The following is a 17248-nucleotide window of genomic DNA, read 5'->3' as shown; positions in this document are numbered from 1 at the left end:
ATATAATTCAACACTCACACACAGACTCCCGCAACACCCACCCACTCACTCACACACCGACTCACGCAACACCCACCCACTCACTCACACACCATCTCACACACCGACTCACCACCACACACCCACGCTCCACACTCACTCGCCAGCGACACACACACTCACTCAACACACCCAACTCAATTTAAAGCTTTCGTGACTGCAGGGATTCATCTTCTTGGTTCTTTCGGTAAAGTCACGTAGAAGGGAAATAATAAAATTAAAACATAATAAAAATACAATTCTCACGACGTTACGGCCACAACGCAAGCAGCCGTCCTCAGGTGAAAAACAGGTATGTGTATTTCAGACGCTGTCTTTCCGACAGACCTGTTCTTCACCTGAGGACGGCTGCTTGCGTTGTGGCCGAAACGTTGTGAGAATTGTATTTTATTATGTAAATGTTTTATTATTTTATTATTTCCCTTCTACGTGACTTTACCGAAAAAACCAAGAAGACGACACCCAACTCACTCAACGCAAATAATTCAACACCCACCCACTCACTCGCACACCATCTCACACACAGACTCACGCGACACACACCCACTCACTCACACACCATCTCACACACCGACTCACCACCACACACCCACGCTCCACACTCACTCACACACCATCTCACACACTCACTCAACACACCCACCTCGCTCAACGCAAATAATTCAACACCCACCCACCCACTCACTCACACACCATCTCACACACAGACTCACCATTACACCCACGCTCCACACTCACCCGCCAGCGACACACACTCACTCAACACACCCACCTCGGTCAACGCAAATAATTCAAACACACTCACTCGCACACCATCTCACACACCGACTCACCACCACACACCCACTCGCCAGAGACACACACACTCACTCAACACACACACCTCGCTCAACGCAAATAATTCAACACACACCCACTCACTCACACACCAATTCACACACCGACTCACGCAACACACACCCACCAGGCTCCACACTCACTCGCCAGCGACACACACTCACTCAACACACCCAACTCGCTCAACGCAAATAATTCAACACCCACCCACTCACTCACACACCATCTCACACACTCACTCAACACACCCACCTCGCTCAACGCAAATAATTCAACACCCACCCACCCACCCACTCACTCACACACCATCTCACACACCGACTCACCACCGCACCCCGCCCCCCGACCCCTCTCCCGTGCACCCGTCTCACCCGCGGGCGGTGCGTCCCGGTCCCGGCAGACCGCCGCCGCCGCCGCTTCCCCGGCGTGGAGCCCCGGCAGCGCGATCGACCCCGGCAAGGTGAACTCCACGGCGCTGCGCACACTGCCGTCGCAGGCGGCCTCCATGTCGCCGCCGTCCCCCTCCCCGTCGCGGCTCGCGTCCCCGTCCCCGGCCGCGGCCGTGTCGGCCCACACGACGGCGCGCTCGCGCCGCACCAGGCGCACCACCTCGTCCACGTCGGCGTTCTCCTCGGCGCCCGCCAGGCCGGCCGACGCCAGCAAGCCGTGCTGCTTGTGCACCACCCGCAGCAGCGCCGTCACGAGCCTGTCGACGCGGGTGTCACGGGAGAGGGGGGGAGACAGCGAAAAAATCATCATCGTCGTCATCGTCGTCGTCATCGTCGTCGTCGTCACCGTAGCAGCACCTTCAATAAAACGTCAGTGCCATCACCGCGGCTGCTGTCGTCGCGACGGACACCGCCGCCGCCACTGTGGACGTCGTCAATCCCGTCGACGTCAACGCGCTCGGTCGACTGGATCACCGTCAACGCACCGCCGTCGGCACCGTCGTCAGCGGCACCATCACAACCGCGAGAATCGGCGCCGTCACCGCCGCCGTCACCGCTGTCGCAGCAGTGTCGCCATCGTCACCATTGTCACCGCCGCCGTCACCACTGTCGCAGCAGTGCCGCCATCGTCAGCACCACAGCCGTCACCGCTGTCGCAGCAGTGCCGTTATCGTCACCATTGTCACCGCCGCCGTCACCACTGTCGCAGCAGTGCCGCCATCGTCAGCGTCGTCACCACAGCCGTCACCGCCGCCGTCACCGCGTGCGGAAAGGCCGCGGCGTTCGCCGCCGAGAGGCAGAGCCAACGGCGGAGCCACCCAACGCGTCGTTTTGACGTCGCTCGCTCCGACGACGCTCGTTGTGTAACACGACTGCCCCCCCCCCCCCCCCCATCGCAGAGGTGCACACACGGACAGATATAGGGCAGACAGACAGGCAGACACTGATAGACAGATACAGACAGGCAGACATTGACAGACAGATACAGGCAAGTAACAATTCACTCCAGTTCATTAATCCCCCCCTTCCCGGCCCGATTCCCCGCCGTCTCTTTTCATATTCATTTCATTCGTGTCTGCCTCATCATGCCCCGCTGAAGTGGACATTACGGGCCTACCTGTGACATCCCTTCCTCAAGCGGGCCACTGGTTCGCGCAGTAGAGGGGGGGGGGGGGCGATGGGGGGAGGGGGCGGCACTTTCCCCACCGCCTCCGCCAACCAAGAAAGCGCATCTCATCTTCTTGGTTCTTTTGGTAAAGTCGCGTAGAAGGGAAGTAATAAAATAATAACAATAAAACATAATAAAATACAATTCTCACGACGTTTCGGCCACAACGCAAGCAGCCGTCATCAGGTGAAGACCAGGTCTGTCTTTTGCGTTGTGGCCGAAACGTCGTGAGAATTGTTTTATTATGTTTTATTTTTATTATTCTACGTGACTTTACCGAAAGAACCAAGAAGATGAATCCCTGCAGTCACGAAAGCTTTAAATCGAAATTTGATTGTTTTATTTTTATTATTTTATTATTTCAATTCTACGTGACTTTACCGAAAGAACCAAGAAGATGGATCCCTGCAGTCACGAAAGCTTTCAATCGAAATTATTTTATTGTTTTATTTCTATTATTTTATCATTTCCCTTCTACGTGACTTTACCGAAAGAACCAAGAAGATGAATCCCTGCAGTCACGAAAGCTTCAAATAGAAATTTAAAGCGCATCTCGCGCAGCAGTCCCTCCGAGCTCTGCGATTCTACAGAGCCGGAATTCTAGAGAGCGTAGGGGGGGCGGGGTGATCAGCACCTTTTCGTGGCGCGGTCCCCGGCAACGCCGCACAAATGTCATTATTTTTTATTGAGCGAATGCTTTTACACGTGGCTCTCAGGACAGCTAGAGCGCCGGATATGGCAATCTAAAATAAATGTTTGCCGATGTCGTACACCGCGTGTGAGCGAACAACGTCAGCCCCACATGTCCACAGATGTCCCGAGGCGGCGTGACGATGGACGGACGCATTCACCTCGCAAACAAAAAACATAACCCTGATAATGTATGCACTGTCCTTGAAGTTGATTGGTCCACACCCGAGACAGCGAGACAGCTTTCCTTAAAGGAAAGCTGTCTCGGATGTGGACCAATCCATGTTTTTTGGTCTATGCAAACATGACTCCTCGTAAAAAAGGTGTCAGTTTTGTTGCCAGATTAAAGGGTAAAAAACCATATATATGCTCCAAGCACGTGTGCTGTTTCATTCAGACACTGTCGCCTCGACAGACCTGGTTTCACCTGAGGACGGCTGCTTGCGTTGTGGCCGAAACGTCGTGAGAATTATTTTATTATGTTTTATTATTTTATTACTTCCCTTCTACGTGACTTTACCGAAAGAACCAAGAAGAAGGGTAAAAAAACAATTATCATATTTTTTTACTGGCAAATGAGGTACCGATGGTCTCTACACTCGGCAACGCGTTTCCACCCGGCGAACGTGAACAGGGCTGCGGGGTTCCCGAGGGTTGAAAGCGTCCCCAGCGCCGGGAGGTGGTGGCGGTGGTTCGATGCGGCTGAGCGCCCCCCCCCCCCTGCCCCCTACAACCCCCACCGACACGCTTTGACACGGGCGCTAAAAGGGGAGATTAAAGGTGACAAGAGGGCATGAGGAGACACTCCACAGGACGGGGACGGGTCCGTGCCGCCAATGCAACCGCCGCTGCCGCCACCTCCAGCACCGCCACCACCAGCACCGCCACCACCGCCACAACCGCCGCCACCGCCGCCACCACCAGCACCGCCACCACCGCCACAACCGCCGCCACCGCCGCCACCGCCGCCACCACCGCCACCACCGCCACCGCCGCCACCACCGCCAGCACCGCCAGCACCGCCACCGCCGCCACCGCCACCACCGCCACCACCAGCACCGCCACCACCAGCACTGCCACCACCGCCAACCACCGCCGCCACCACCACCACCGCCAGTACGAATCGATTCTCGTGCGCACGACACGGTGCGCGTCCCGCGGAGCTTGACAATCGAGTTTCGATGAATCGAGTTGCATGGACTTGCTCCTCCCTACGTTCGTGACCTGCTTGGGCCATATATTCCGTCAAGGTCAACGAAGATCGTCCGAGCGCGAACTCCGCACTGTCCCGCGGGTCTCTGGGCTTCACACTCGGGGTGGTTGACGGCGCTTCTGCTATTGAAGCTTTCGTGACTGCAAGGATTCATACCCTTGGTTCTTTCGGTAAAGTCGCGTAGGTAAAAAAAATTGAAATTAAAATTAATAAAACTAAAACAATAACAAGTAAACCCGTAAAAACAAAGTTTCTCACTATAAATCCTTTATATGCGTGGCATTGGGGCGGCTAGAGTCCTCTCGTCCTCTGGCTTGAGATGGCTGCCACCTATGGGTCAGATGATTGTCTGGCAGCATTAAACAATTGGTAATGAAATATTTAAAAAAAATTTCCCTAAACAGTGTAAAATTTTGGAAAAACCTTTTCACGAAAATGCATTGTCACGCACAACGAGTCTGTGTGCAAAATGTCAGCTCGATTGGATCACGGGAAGTGGGTTAAAAAACGACCGAAAGATTTGCACGGTCCTAAGCAAGCTAGCAAACTTAATATAAAGGATTTAAAAATCACGACGTTTCGGAGGCAACACAAGCTCATTTTGCTGTGACAGTTTCACCTGAAGACGGAAGAGCTTGTGTTGCCTCCGAAACGTCGTGATTTTTATTGTTTTATTTTTATTAATTTTAATTTCATTTCTTTTACCTACGTGACTTTACCGAAAGAACTAAGAGTATGGGTGCTTCTGCAATTGCCGGAACATCAACTCCGGAGCTCCCTCGTTAACCCCGTCGAGGTCAGGGGACCACTTCCTAGACACGCTTGCACGGCTTCAAATGTGGACGAAAAACTACACGCGTTTTAAACGGCTTTCTCTCTCTCTGTCTGTCTCTTCATCTTCTTGGTTCTTTCGGTAAAGTCACGTAGAAGGGAAGTAATAAAATAATAAAAATAAAACATAATAAAATAAAATAGAGAATTATTTTATTTTATTATGTTTTAATTTTATTATTTTATTACTTCCCTTCTACGTGACTTTACTGAAAGAACCAAGAAGATGAATCCCTGCAGTCACGAAAGCTTTAAATCGAAATCTGTCTCTTCAGTTAACGTCCCGGTTCATGTTGAACTATTTCCGCATTTCCATTGCACAGCAACTGTTTAAGGGCGCTTACCACATTTGTTTAAATTTTCAATTGAGTTTATTTAATCGAGTTCAAATAATCTAATTTAATTCATCGAGTTTAATAAATGGAGTGTAATGGAGTTTCATGAATGGGGTTTAATGAAGTTTAATCCATCGCATTGAATAAATCACGTTTAATGAATCGGGCTTAACGAATCGAGTTTAATTAATAGAGCTTAATGAATGTAGTTTAACGAATGGAGTTTAATTAATCGAGTTTAACGAATCTGGTTTAACGAATCGAGTTTAACGAATCGAGTTGAACTAATCGAGTTTAACAAATCGAATTTAACTAATCCAGTTGAATTAATCGAGTTTAACTAATCGAGTTTAACGAATCGAGTTTAACGAATCGAGTTTATCGAATCGAGTTTAACTAATCGAGTTTAACTCATCGAGTTTAACGAATCGAGTTTATCGAATCGAGTTTCGAGTTTAACTAATCGAGTTTAACGATTCGAGTTGAACTAATCGAGTTTAACTAATCGAGTTGAACGAATCGAGTTGAACTAATCGAGTTTAACTAATCGAGTTTAACGAGAGTGCTTGGTGCCAAAGCGAAAACGTCGCTCGACAGCCAGCCGGGGCGACTTGCAAAACCTCGGCAAGGCCGCGCCGGGGAGAGGCTGGCTACCGGAAAATCAGACGTCGCTCGCCAACGACAACCGGGAACTCGCGTCGCGGTCCGAAGGCGCAACCGCCCCGACCGCTGCGCCACCACTCCCCCACCGACCCACCCGCCCCCCCCCCCGCCGCCGTACAAAGGGGGACACGGCTACAATAACGACCGGTTTTGGCTTTGTAGTTTTGTTGGCTCGCCCGTCCGCGCTTTGACGACGCCACTCGACGGGCCCCGAGTGGGCACATTAGGGCGGCCGAGAGGGGTCGAGAGAGGGGCCGAGAGAGGGCCCGAGAGAGGGCCGAGAGAGGACCGGCAGGAAAAGCGCGCGGGCGAGAGAGAAACGCTCTCTCCGACGGCCGCGCGTCAATAACTCCGCTTTGTTCCCCATTCCCGCCCCCCCCCCCCAACGCCCAACGATTATCCAACCGCAGACGCGGGGAGAATTTCGCTCGCCAGCTCTCGCGATGAAAGCGGATGGCACCCGTCGATACATTCCAAACCCCACAATTAATATGTGGGTGGCGGGGGGGGCGGCACGGGAGTTGGGGAAGATGGGTTGGAGAGGGGCCTTCAGCAACCCATCACACGAATATCGAACTCCTCGCATCAAAGGCTACGGTGGTGGGGGGCGGGTGGTGACAGACGCTGTCAAGAATGTCTCCGCGTGCACTCCAGCACCGTAGCAGCAGCCGCAGCAGCAGCAGCAGCAGCCATCCCATCCATTCACCACAAATCATTCGATCCGTCGTCGCCCGATCTCTCATCTCGCCGCGCCACGAACCACCGGTCTCCCGAGTTCGAGTCTCCCGGGGCCCCCGGCTAACATCGGCGGGGCGAGCGATGCCACCGCCGCTCGGTTCTTCCCCGCCGAGAAACCAACCGCGGTCAAGTGTGGTCAAACAACCCCGACGGCGTGGGGGGTGACCTTCCCCCAGCAGTTGATTGACAAACAGCTGTAAACTTATTAGTTCTAGATTTGAAGCTTTCGTGACTGCAAGGAATCATCTTCTTAGGTTTTTTTTTCGGTAAAGTCATGTAGAAAGTAAAATAAAATAAAAACAAAAATCACGACGTTTCGGAGGCAACACAAGTCTCCGTCATCAGGTGGGACCGTCACAGCCAGATTAGCTGTATCAAGTGAGGCAATGATTCAAGATGTAATCCCTTAAAAGCGAGTTGAGGGGGGAGGGAGAGGGAGGGGGGAGCTCATCAGACTATGGTAGCCAATGAAAGGAACGTATCGGGAGGGAGGGGGGGCGAGGCCAAAAACTTATTAGTACAGGGACTCCTCAACTTGTCCTCTTGGTTCTTTCGGTAAAGTCACGTAGAAGGGAAACAATAAAATAATAAAAAGATAAAACAATAAAAATTCTCACGACGTTTCGACTGCAACACAAGCAATCGTCATCAGGTGTGAAATCCACAGCAAGAACATTTGAAAACAGAACCTGATGATGATTGCTTGTGTCGCAGTCGAAACGTCGTGATAATTTTTATTGTCTCATGTTTGTATTATTTAATTGTTTCCCTTCTACGTGACTTTACCGACAGACCTGCTCCAAGCACGTGTGCTGTTTCATTCAGACACTGTCGCCTCGACAGACCTGGTTTCACCTGAGGACGGCTGCTTGCGTTGTGGCCGAAACGTCGTGAGAATTGTATTTTATTATGTTTTATTTTTATTATTTTATTATTTCCCTTCTACGTGACTTTACCGACAGACCTGTTCTTCACCTGAGGACGGCTGCTTGCGTTGTGGCCGAAACGTCGTGAGAATTGTATTTTATTATGTTTTATTTTTATTATTTTATTATTTCCCTTCTACGTGACTTTACCGACAGACCTGTTCTTCACCTGAGGACGGCTGCTTGCGTTGTGGCCGAAACGTCGTGAGAATTGTATCTTATTATGTTTAATTTTTATCATTTTATTATTTCCCTTCGACGCGACTTTACCGACAGACCTGTTCTTCACCTGAGGACGGCTGCTTGCGTTGTGGCCGAAACGTCGTGAGAATTGTATCTTATTATGTTTAATTTTTATCATTTTATTATTTCCCTTCGACGCGACTTTACCGACAGACCTGTTCTTCACCTGAGGACGGCTGCTTGCGTTGTGGCCGAAACGTCGTGAGAATTGTATTTTATTATGTTTTATTTTTATTATTTTATTATTTCCCTTCTACGTGACTTTACCGACAGACCTGTTCTTCACCTGAGGACGGCTGCTTGCGTTGTGGCCGAAACGTCGTGAGAATTGTATCTTATTACGTTTAATTTTTATCATTTTATTATTTCCCTTCTACGTGATGACTTTACCGAAAGAACCGAGAAGAAAAAAGAAACTGCTCCCCAAGGTGAGAAACTGAATACGACTGCCGGCAGCGCCGCTCCATCTCGCTCGCCATTCAACTCCAGTCACCAAACTTCTTCTCACTTTCGCTCACCTTGGCGGAACAGCGACGGCCACCCCCCCCCCCTACCCACCGCCCCCCCCGCACCGCGCCGCGCGTGAGAACGCGGCTATTCGGGGCGCGACCGGTGAGTGGAATTTTTGTCATTGAAGCGAACGCAGCAGCAGGCGAGGTTCACAGCGGGCGCGACACCCTGACCCCCGACCCCCGACCCCCCCCCCCCCCCCAACGCCGGGGGGTCATTGCAAACAGGGGGGGGTACAGGGGGCAGCATCACATCCTCACCACCCGGGCGACAAAGACAAAGATCCCCCGTGTAGCCTTAATAGACTGTAGCGGCAAGTGCTGTTAGCGAGCAGCTACGAAGGCCGGCACGGCACACGAGGGGGTGGGTGGCCAGCACCACGCCCGGCCGCCTTTGTTTACACACCTCAACAGGTACTCATTTGAGGCCGAGTCGAACTAGGGGAGGCCCGGGACCGATTCAGATAATCGGCCGTGAGCGGGAATTGAACTCGGGGACACACGCACACAAAGATCTCCCGTACAGTCTCTAGCACAGTGGTTCTTAACCTTTACTGCAATCCTCGCAGCCCTTTGGTTCTGAATCGTATAAAAAAACAACGTATAAATTTCGATTTAAAGCTTTCGTGACTGCAGGGATTCATCTTCTTGGTTCTTTCGGTAAAGTCACGTAGAATGGAAATAATAACATAATAAAACATAATAAAATAATTCTCACGACGTTTCGGCCACAACGCAAGCAGCCGTCCTCAGGTGAAGACCAGGTTTGTCGGGGAGACAGCGTCTGAATGAACACCACCACGCTTGGAGCGTTTATTTAAGCTGGGTTGGAAGGGGGGAAGGGCGCCTTGACAAAATAATTTGCATATCAAGAGGAATTTAGCATATTTATGGGAAATGCAGGTATGTGATTAGTACTACTTGTCTCTCCGACAGACCTGGTCTTCACCTGAGGACGGCTGCTTGCGTTGTGGCCGAAACGTCGTGAGAATTATTTTATTATGTTTTCTTTTTATTATTTTATTATTTCCCTTCTACGTGACTTTACCGAAAGAACGAAGAAGAAAAAACAACGCATGTTAACAAATACAGGGCGCTTCAGAAAAATGTTAACGCTTCAGAGAATTCGCAACAACGCCACGAGAAAAGTAGTGCCTCTGGGGCTCTGGAGACCACCTGGGGAAGATTCCACGCACGTGTTGACAACGCTGGCGGGCGAACAAGTGGAGGGGACTTCTTTGACGTTTTGAAGCTGCATTTGTTATCCTGTTACAGTGTATTATCCGTTCTTTTTCCGTGAAAAACGATAGCGTTACAATTGTTCTTTAGCACGCTGTCCACCGGTTTGATGAAACAAAGTAGAAGTCACGTGCCCCTTGCTTCATTTGTGTTTTGGATGATTTACCTTAACAAAAAAAAGAAAAAATCTGCCCACGTCTCTCTCGCACCCCCAGCTGATGCGTGTACTCCCAGGTCAAGAACCGACAAAGGCCACGAAGGCCGGCACGGATCATCGTCTCGCTGGCCGTTTGGTGGCCATGAGCCGGAGCCGAACACCGGGCCGCCGAGTTCGGAGCGTGGCGGCGCAAACCGCTGCACCGCCGCCCCCCCCCCCCTTCCCCGCACACACGGACACGCGTACGCTCGCTCGCACACACACGCAACCGCAGGATTCCTGGCATCGGATGCTCGGCGTTTGCCGGTCCGCTCGGCGGCCTTTGATCGCTCACCTGATGGCAAACGCGAGCGGACAGGGCGAGGGGTGCCGTGGGGCGGGGGGGGGGGCGGCTCGCCTGGATTACCGGCCTCGGCATGTCGCTTGGCCGCACTTCACCGCGCGGGGTCAGTGTGCAGGTGGGTGGGTTGGTGGAGGCGGGGCGGTTCAGATGCCACTCGCCACTGATTTTAGCCGTGGACGGCCGTGCCAATTGGGAGGGAGGGTGGGGACTATAGCGATGACCAAATTGTCTCTGCGGGGGTTGTTTGGCCACCCCCTCTCTGCTGTCCATCAACATGCCGGCACTCACTCTTGGTCCCGCACCACCCCCCCGCCTTCCCCCCCTTGGTTTCTCGTTGCCAGCGGTGGACGCTGCCCAACCAACCGCCCCCCAAGGCTCACAGGCTACCCCTGCCCCCGTGTCGACGGATCAGATTTGTCGCTGCCCAGAGATTTCCGTGAAACGACGGGCTGCAAAGTTCTCCGCCTCGCAACACGCACGAGCCACCGCCGCTGCTACGCCGCCGCTTCCCGGCGCTTCCCGCCGCTTCGCCGCGGCCTTCGTCACATCACAAGGTCCCTCCCCCCGCGCGCGGAGCTCAGGAGCCCACCCCCCCCCCCTCTTCCACCCCGCCCGCTCCCCCGGCCATCGATTCCACACCCTCCTCCTCCTCCTCGTGTCGGATTATGTCAGTCCCTAAGCTCCCCTTAGCCATTAGAGCGCAGCCTCCTCCTCCACCACCACCACCACCCCAACCACCCTCCCCCTTCCTGCCATCCATGTTCATTACCAAAACAAGGGCACAATCAAAGCGCACGGGTAAACACAGCTGGTTCCCATAGCCGTGCCCCTTCGACGTACCCCTCCCTCCCACCCCGCGCAATTTTTTTCCCAATTTTTTTTTTTCAGGAATGAAAAAAAAAGAATCGCGCACGGCCAGAGACCCCCAAAGAGGTTCCTGATGCCCCCCCCCCCCCTCCACCTCGCCCCCCCATCGGTTCGGCTGGAAGTCGTACTCCTTTCGGAGGTCTCTGGACGGCTCTCCTCCTTTTGCTGCCACTGCCTCTGCCGTCCACTTCGCTTTACTCACCGCCCCCCCCGCCACGAGTTCGAACTTTTTCTGCGCCGTACGTCGCCAACCGCGGCTAACCGGAGGTCTGGAATTCCTCTCCCCCCCCCCCTCCTCCGCCCCGCCAGGGTCGCGCTGCCGATCCCCGAGACTCTAGGGGGGGTCACGGGAAGCAATTAAATCGTCAGCCACGGGTCAAGCGGCGCAGAAAGCATGGGAACTCCCCGCCAAATGAGCCGTGAACAGCGGCTGAATAGGAGCCGTGCCACGCAGGGACACGCGCACAGGCACACAGACACGCAAACACACGCACAAAGTCCGCCGCCCATGAGCCTCGACAAAACTCTTGGGTCAAGTGCCGCTGTGAGCTCACAGCGGCCACGGAGGCCGGCACGGCACACCAAGGGGGTCGGCGGATCGGCACCGCGCCCCGGCCGCCTTTGTCTCCGCAGTGGCGATGTTTGCACGGCGCGCAAGGCACCGATTCAAGGCCGCGTCGACCCAGGCGAGGCCTTAGAAACCGGGTTCGGATAATCGCCGCCGACGTCGGCGGCCCGTGAACGGGAGTCGAACTAGCGCCGTTAACTCCGCCGCTCCCCACACATGCCCGTCACGCACGCAGGCGCACGCACCCCCCCGCACCGCACCCCCCCGGCTTTGGAGCCACGTGCAGCGAATAAACGCGGCTTATAATCCGCAGCGCGCCCGGATCGTTGCCGCCAACCTTCAACTGGGATCAACCCGGCACCAACTTTTCTCCGTCCGATGTCAAAACTCGCCGCCGCTCAAACGGGCATCGGTGTTCGCTCTTTCAACTTCTCATCACTCTCTCAACTGGCCCCCCACCCCACCCCCCTTACCTCCTCAGCAGCAGACCTAACCTGTGTACAAAGATCCCCCGTACAGCCTTAACAGACTGTTGGGGCAAGTGCTGTTAGCGAGCAGCACCAAAACTGAAGGGCGGCACCGTGGCACACGAGAGAGTGGGTGGGTGGCCATCACCACGCCCGGCCGTTTTTGTCTCTCCCAGTGGCTTAACACACTCATTTGAGGCCGAGTCGACCTAGGAGAAGCCCAGGACCGGTTCAGAAAACTGTCACTGGTGTTGGCCGTGAGCGGCAATCGAACTCGGGTCGCTGAGTTCGACGCGCAAACTGCTACACTACCACTCAATCACTCAATACACACACACTCAATCACACAATCAATCACACACTCACCCACACACTCACCCACACACTCACCCACACACTCACCCACACACTCAATCACTCAATACACACACACTCAATCACACACTCACCTACACACTCACCTACACACTCACTCACACACTCACCTACACACTCACCCACACACTCAATCACACACACAGTGACAAACGCACTCATACTCACACACTCATCACGTAGTCTCCCCACCCCGTCCTCCCCCCGCAACCCCCTCACTGCTGAGTCACGATTCGATTCAAAAATCAATAACTTTCGTTCCGTCTGTGCCATGCGAGTCGTGAATAACGCGTCTCTCGTTTGTCCTGTCCGTCTTGCACCACGACGAGCAGAACCAATCCATCGTTTTAATCGCTGCATCATCACTCGCAACGGGAATAAACGTTGCACACGACAACAACGACAGCAGCCGCCATTCGCCACTCAAGTGGCGTTGACGTCAACACGGCGCTTGTGCCAGGCCGGGTGCACTCTGCCAGTTGCGTACCCGCACGCACGCACACACACACAAACACACCCACGGACGCACACACACACAAAGACCCCCCGTGTAGCCTTAACAGACTGTTGGGGCAAGTGCTGTTAGCGAGTAGCAGCAGCTATGAAGGCCGGCACGGCACACGAGGGGGTGGGTGGCCAGCACCACGCCCGGCCGCCTTTGTCTCCCCAGTGGCGATGTTTACTACACACCGCACAAGGTACTCATATGAGGCCGAGTCGACCTAGGAGATGCCCAGGACCGGTTCAAATAATCGTCGCCGGTGTTGGCCTCGAGCGGGAACCGAACTCGGGTCGCCGGGTCCGCGGCGCGGCGTGGCGCTAACCGCCCCGCCACCGCTCCGCACAAACATACGCGCACGCACGAACACACACGCACACACGCACACACGCACGCACGCACGCACACACGCGGGCGGGCGCTTTCACTAATCCCACTCTGGGGTTGCATCGCAAACGGGCGTCTCAACTCCGGAGCGCGGAGCCAAAGTGATCATCAAACAGCGATTATTCATTCCTGCTGGCCGGGGGCCCAATACGTGCAACATTCACCCGCGGCAAGCCGGCCACATAGCGCCCCCCACCCCACCCCCCACCCCGACGACCATAAATTACCCCCCTCTTCTCGCCCACTCATAATCATCATTTGAGCCAATTTGAAACGGGCGCTATCGCTCCGATAGCTCGGGGCGAGCATCAGGAAGGATCTGTTTCTAGACACAGCCTCTGGTAGATTCTTAGTCGGAGTGGGGGGGGGGGGGGCGGCGGGATTGCTGTGTGGTCTCGCCTAGGGGGCACCCCCAGTGGCAGCTGTCTCAGTGTGCGTTACAAGGCCACCGTCAAGCAGGGAAGACGCTGCCGCTGCTGTTTCACGAGGCACGGCCTGCCGTTAACTGGCTACCCATCTTTAGATTTAAAGCTTTCGTGACTGCAGGGATTCATCTTCTTGGTTCTTTCGGTAAAGTCGTCAAGTAGAAGGGAAGTAATAAAATAATAAAAATAAAACATAATACAATAATTCTCACGACGTTTCGGCCACAACGCAAGCAGCCGTCCTCACGTCGTGAGAATTATTTTATGATGTTTTCTTTTTATTATTTTATTATTTCCCTTCTACGTGACTTTACCGGAAGAACCAAGAAGATGGCCACCCATCGCCAGCAGGGTCACATACAAGATCGCCTGCCTCTGCCACAATGCCTTCACATCGGCCTGCCCGCCGTACCTCTCTTCGTTATTGACGACTTGCAGCGCGGCACACGGCAGATGCCTGCGCAGCGCGACTCACGACCTCCTCTTGATGCCAAGATCCAGGATGGTCATCGTTCTAGATTTGAAGCTTTCGTGACTGCAAGGAATCATCTTCTTAGGTTTTTTCGGTAAAGTCACGTAGGTAAAACATCAAAATGAATGAAAATAATTTTTATTTTATTTTCATTCATTTTGATGTTTTACCTACGTGACTTTACCGAAAAAACCTAAGAAGATGGTCATCGTGTCTATGCACCGCTTCTCGGTGGCAGCCCCAACAGTCTTGAACGCCATCACCCCTCTGCACATTTGTAGCATCACCTCAATCGCCTCCTTCAAGAGACACTTAAAGACTCACCTCTACGACCACGTGCTTTCGAGCGACTCTGAGCCTGGCTCCGCGCCTCTGAGTTGCGGCCGTTACGTCCGTAAATTTGCGCGCGTTACAAATTGCATTGTTACTATTAATCTCGCGGCAAGGGAGATGGGGGGGGGGCAGCAATGGCGGTGACGTCACCACCACGGCACTTGTGCCAGGCCTAGGGAAGCCCTTTGGGGGCCACCTGAGGTGTGGAAAGGCTCGGTGCTGACAGGTCGCGGGACAGACCCAGGGGCCCATGGGCTGAGTCCCTGAAACGACTGGCAGATGCACCTCCCTGTGCTCCCCACTGTGCCACCTGTAACACCTGTGCCACCTGTGCCAACTCGCTGTGCTTTAGCCACCCGGGCGGGCTCCTCCTAATTGTTGTGAGCATCGCCCCTCAGCCATCCAACTGCCCACAGAGGCCGATCTTGACAACCGCTGGCACCGGTCATCGGCAAGTCCACTCAGCTCCACATCCTCCTGTACCGCGTCAGCTCCATCTCTTCTCCAGCCCGTGCCGCACTCAATAAAGCCCCCTCAATCCGGCCAAACAGAAGATGTTTGGTGACTGTGCAAGCGGGCTACATGATCCAGCCAACGCAGCCACGCCTGCCGGAGGAGCTCACCGATGGGAATGATCGGATCTTTCAAGGATCACGTCAGCTCCACGCACAATTCAGCCTGGTTACACACGGGATGATGGATCGTTGGGCAGGCTGATCTGAAATGTTTCAAACTGCCGTAGACGGTCCCTTCAAACGGCTTCACATTTCGTAAGCCGGCATAGGGGAGGGCACAATCACGGCCGAGAAGTTCCAGAGCTTTGTGTGGAGCGACAGACCAGGTAGCCGGTTCCTCCGCTGCCAAAACGGAATCGGTAATAAGCGCACTGCCCAGGTACGGGAACTTCTCCACGCTCCAAAACTGCTCCATCGCTCGCGAGGAGTGGACGGGTTTTGGACATTCGATGACGTAAAACACCTAGGGAGGTGCTTGGGTTTTGTGGTGCTGATGGTAAGGCCCCATCTCTAAGTGGCACGCTCCAGGTTCAGCAGCAAAGCCTCCAACTCCTTCTCTGGGCGATTGGCAATCACCAGAAAATCAGCATAGCAGCAGGGAGCCATCCCCTGACCGCGCCTGGGCATCGATTAGCATCACATTATATCTGTACCAGATGGAAATTCCACCCGTATATCCAGGAAAAGGCTTCTCAAACAACACGGTCAAAGAAAATGTTAAATAGCGCAGGGGCCATAGGACATCCCTGTCGCACCCCAAGGTGAACAGAAAATCGCTCTCAACTCCCGGCCGTTGCACAAGGGGCCTGCCCACCATCATGAAGGTCCTTCATGATTGAGCAGAGTCAGGGACCCCAAAAGCACGAAGAATAACTGAGGCATGACAGCCACCCACTGACACACACACACAAGCCCCCATCCACTGACACACACACACACAATCCCCCACCCACTGACATACACACACACACACATCCACTCAAACACTCTCCCACTACAGCCACCCACTGACACACACACACAAGCCCCCACCCACCGACACACACACACACACAAGCCCCCACCCACTGACACACACACACATACACCCACTGACACACACACACACACCAACTGACACACACACACACACAAGCCTCCACCCACTGACACACACACACACACCAACTGACACACACACCCACCAACTGACACACACACACACAAGCCCCCACCCACTGACACACATACACCAACTGACACACACACACACAATCCCCCACCCACTGACACACACACACACACCAACTGAGACACACACACACACACTCCCACCCACTGAGACACACACACAAGCCCCCACCCACTGACACACACACACACACAACACTCCCACCCACTGAGACACACACACACACGTACACAACAGCCACCCATCGCCTCGCAGCACGACTCAGATATTCGCGAACACGCGCTCAGCACCTGGCTCAACCTGACCGCGAAGGGGCCAGCGGCACCGCAAGAATGCGGCCTCCGGAGAGAGAGGGGGGGGGGAGGAAATAATTGAACAAAATAAAGGCAGGAGAGGGGAGGAGGGGGGGGCTGTGAGGAGGAGGGGGACCACAAAAAAGAAATAAACAAATCCCCTCCACCGCCTTCCCTTCCCCACCGCCCCTCCGCATCTCTCTCCCGGCTTGTGCGAGCGGTCGGGTCTCGACTCCCGTTTGCGCATTCCTCGCAACGTCCCCGGCTCTCGCCGCCGCCGGCGCGCCGCCTCCGCCCCCCTTGCCAGCGCGGCAAACGCCGGCACATCGATGTTTTTTCGCGGTTGTCCTCAAGGTTGACGCTCGGCTTCCGCGCGCGCACGAGATGACCGGGGGGCCGACCGGCCGGCCGGTCGGCCATCTCGGATTAGAAAACCGCGGGCCCTCTTGTGTAAAATAAAAAAATATATATAAAAAGAGCGGACGCATAGCGTGTG

At 54.1% G+C, this 17248-nt stretch overlaps 1 protein-coding gene across 1 annotated transcript in view; it reads right to left on the bottom strand.

The window, feature by feature from the left end:
* LOC144951969 (kinesin-like protein KIF18A) overlaps window positions 1-17248 on the bottom strand; it is a 167634-nt gene that overhangs the window by 13612 nt on the left and 136774 nt on the right. Inside the window, exon 14 of the mRNA XM_078882341.1 lies at window positions 1248-1582. Coding sequence (XP_078738467.1) covers window positions 1248-1582 — 335 coding nt within the window. The remainder of the gene's footprint in view (window positions 1-1247; window positions 1583-17248) is intronic.

This window comes from Lampetra fluviatilis, chromosome 64 (genome assembly GCF_964198595.1).
Source record: "Lampetra fluviatilis chromosome 64, kcLamFluv1.1, whole genome shotgun sequence".
Taxonomy (NCBI): Eukaryota; Metazoa; Chordata; class Hyperoartia; order Petromyzontiformes; family Petromyzontidae; genus Lampetra; species Lampetra fluviatilis.
This window is presented reverse-complemented; position numbering and strand designations above follow the sequence as displayed.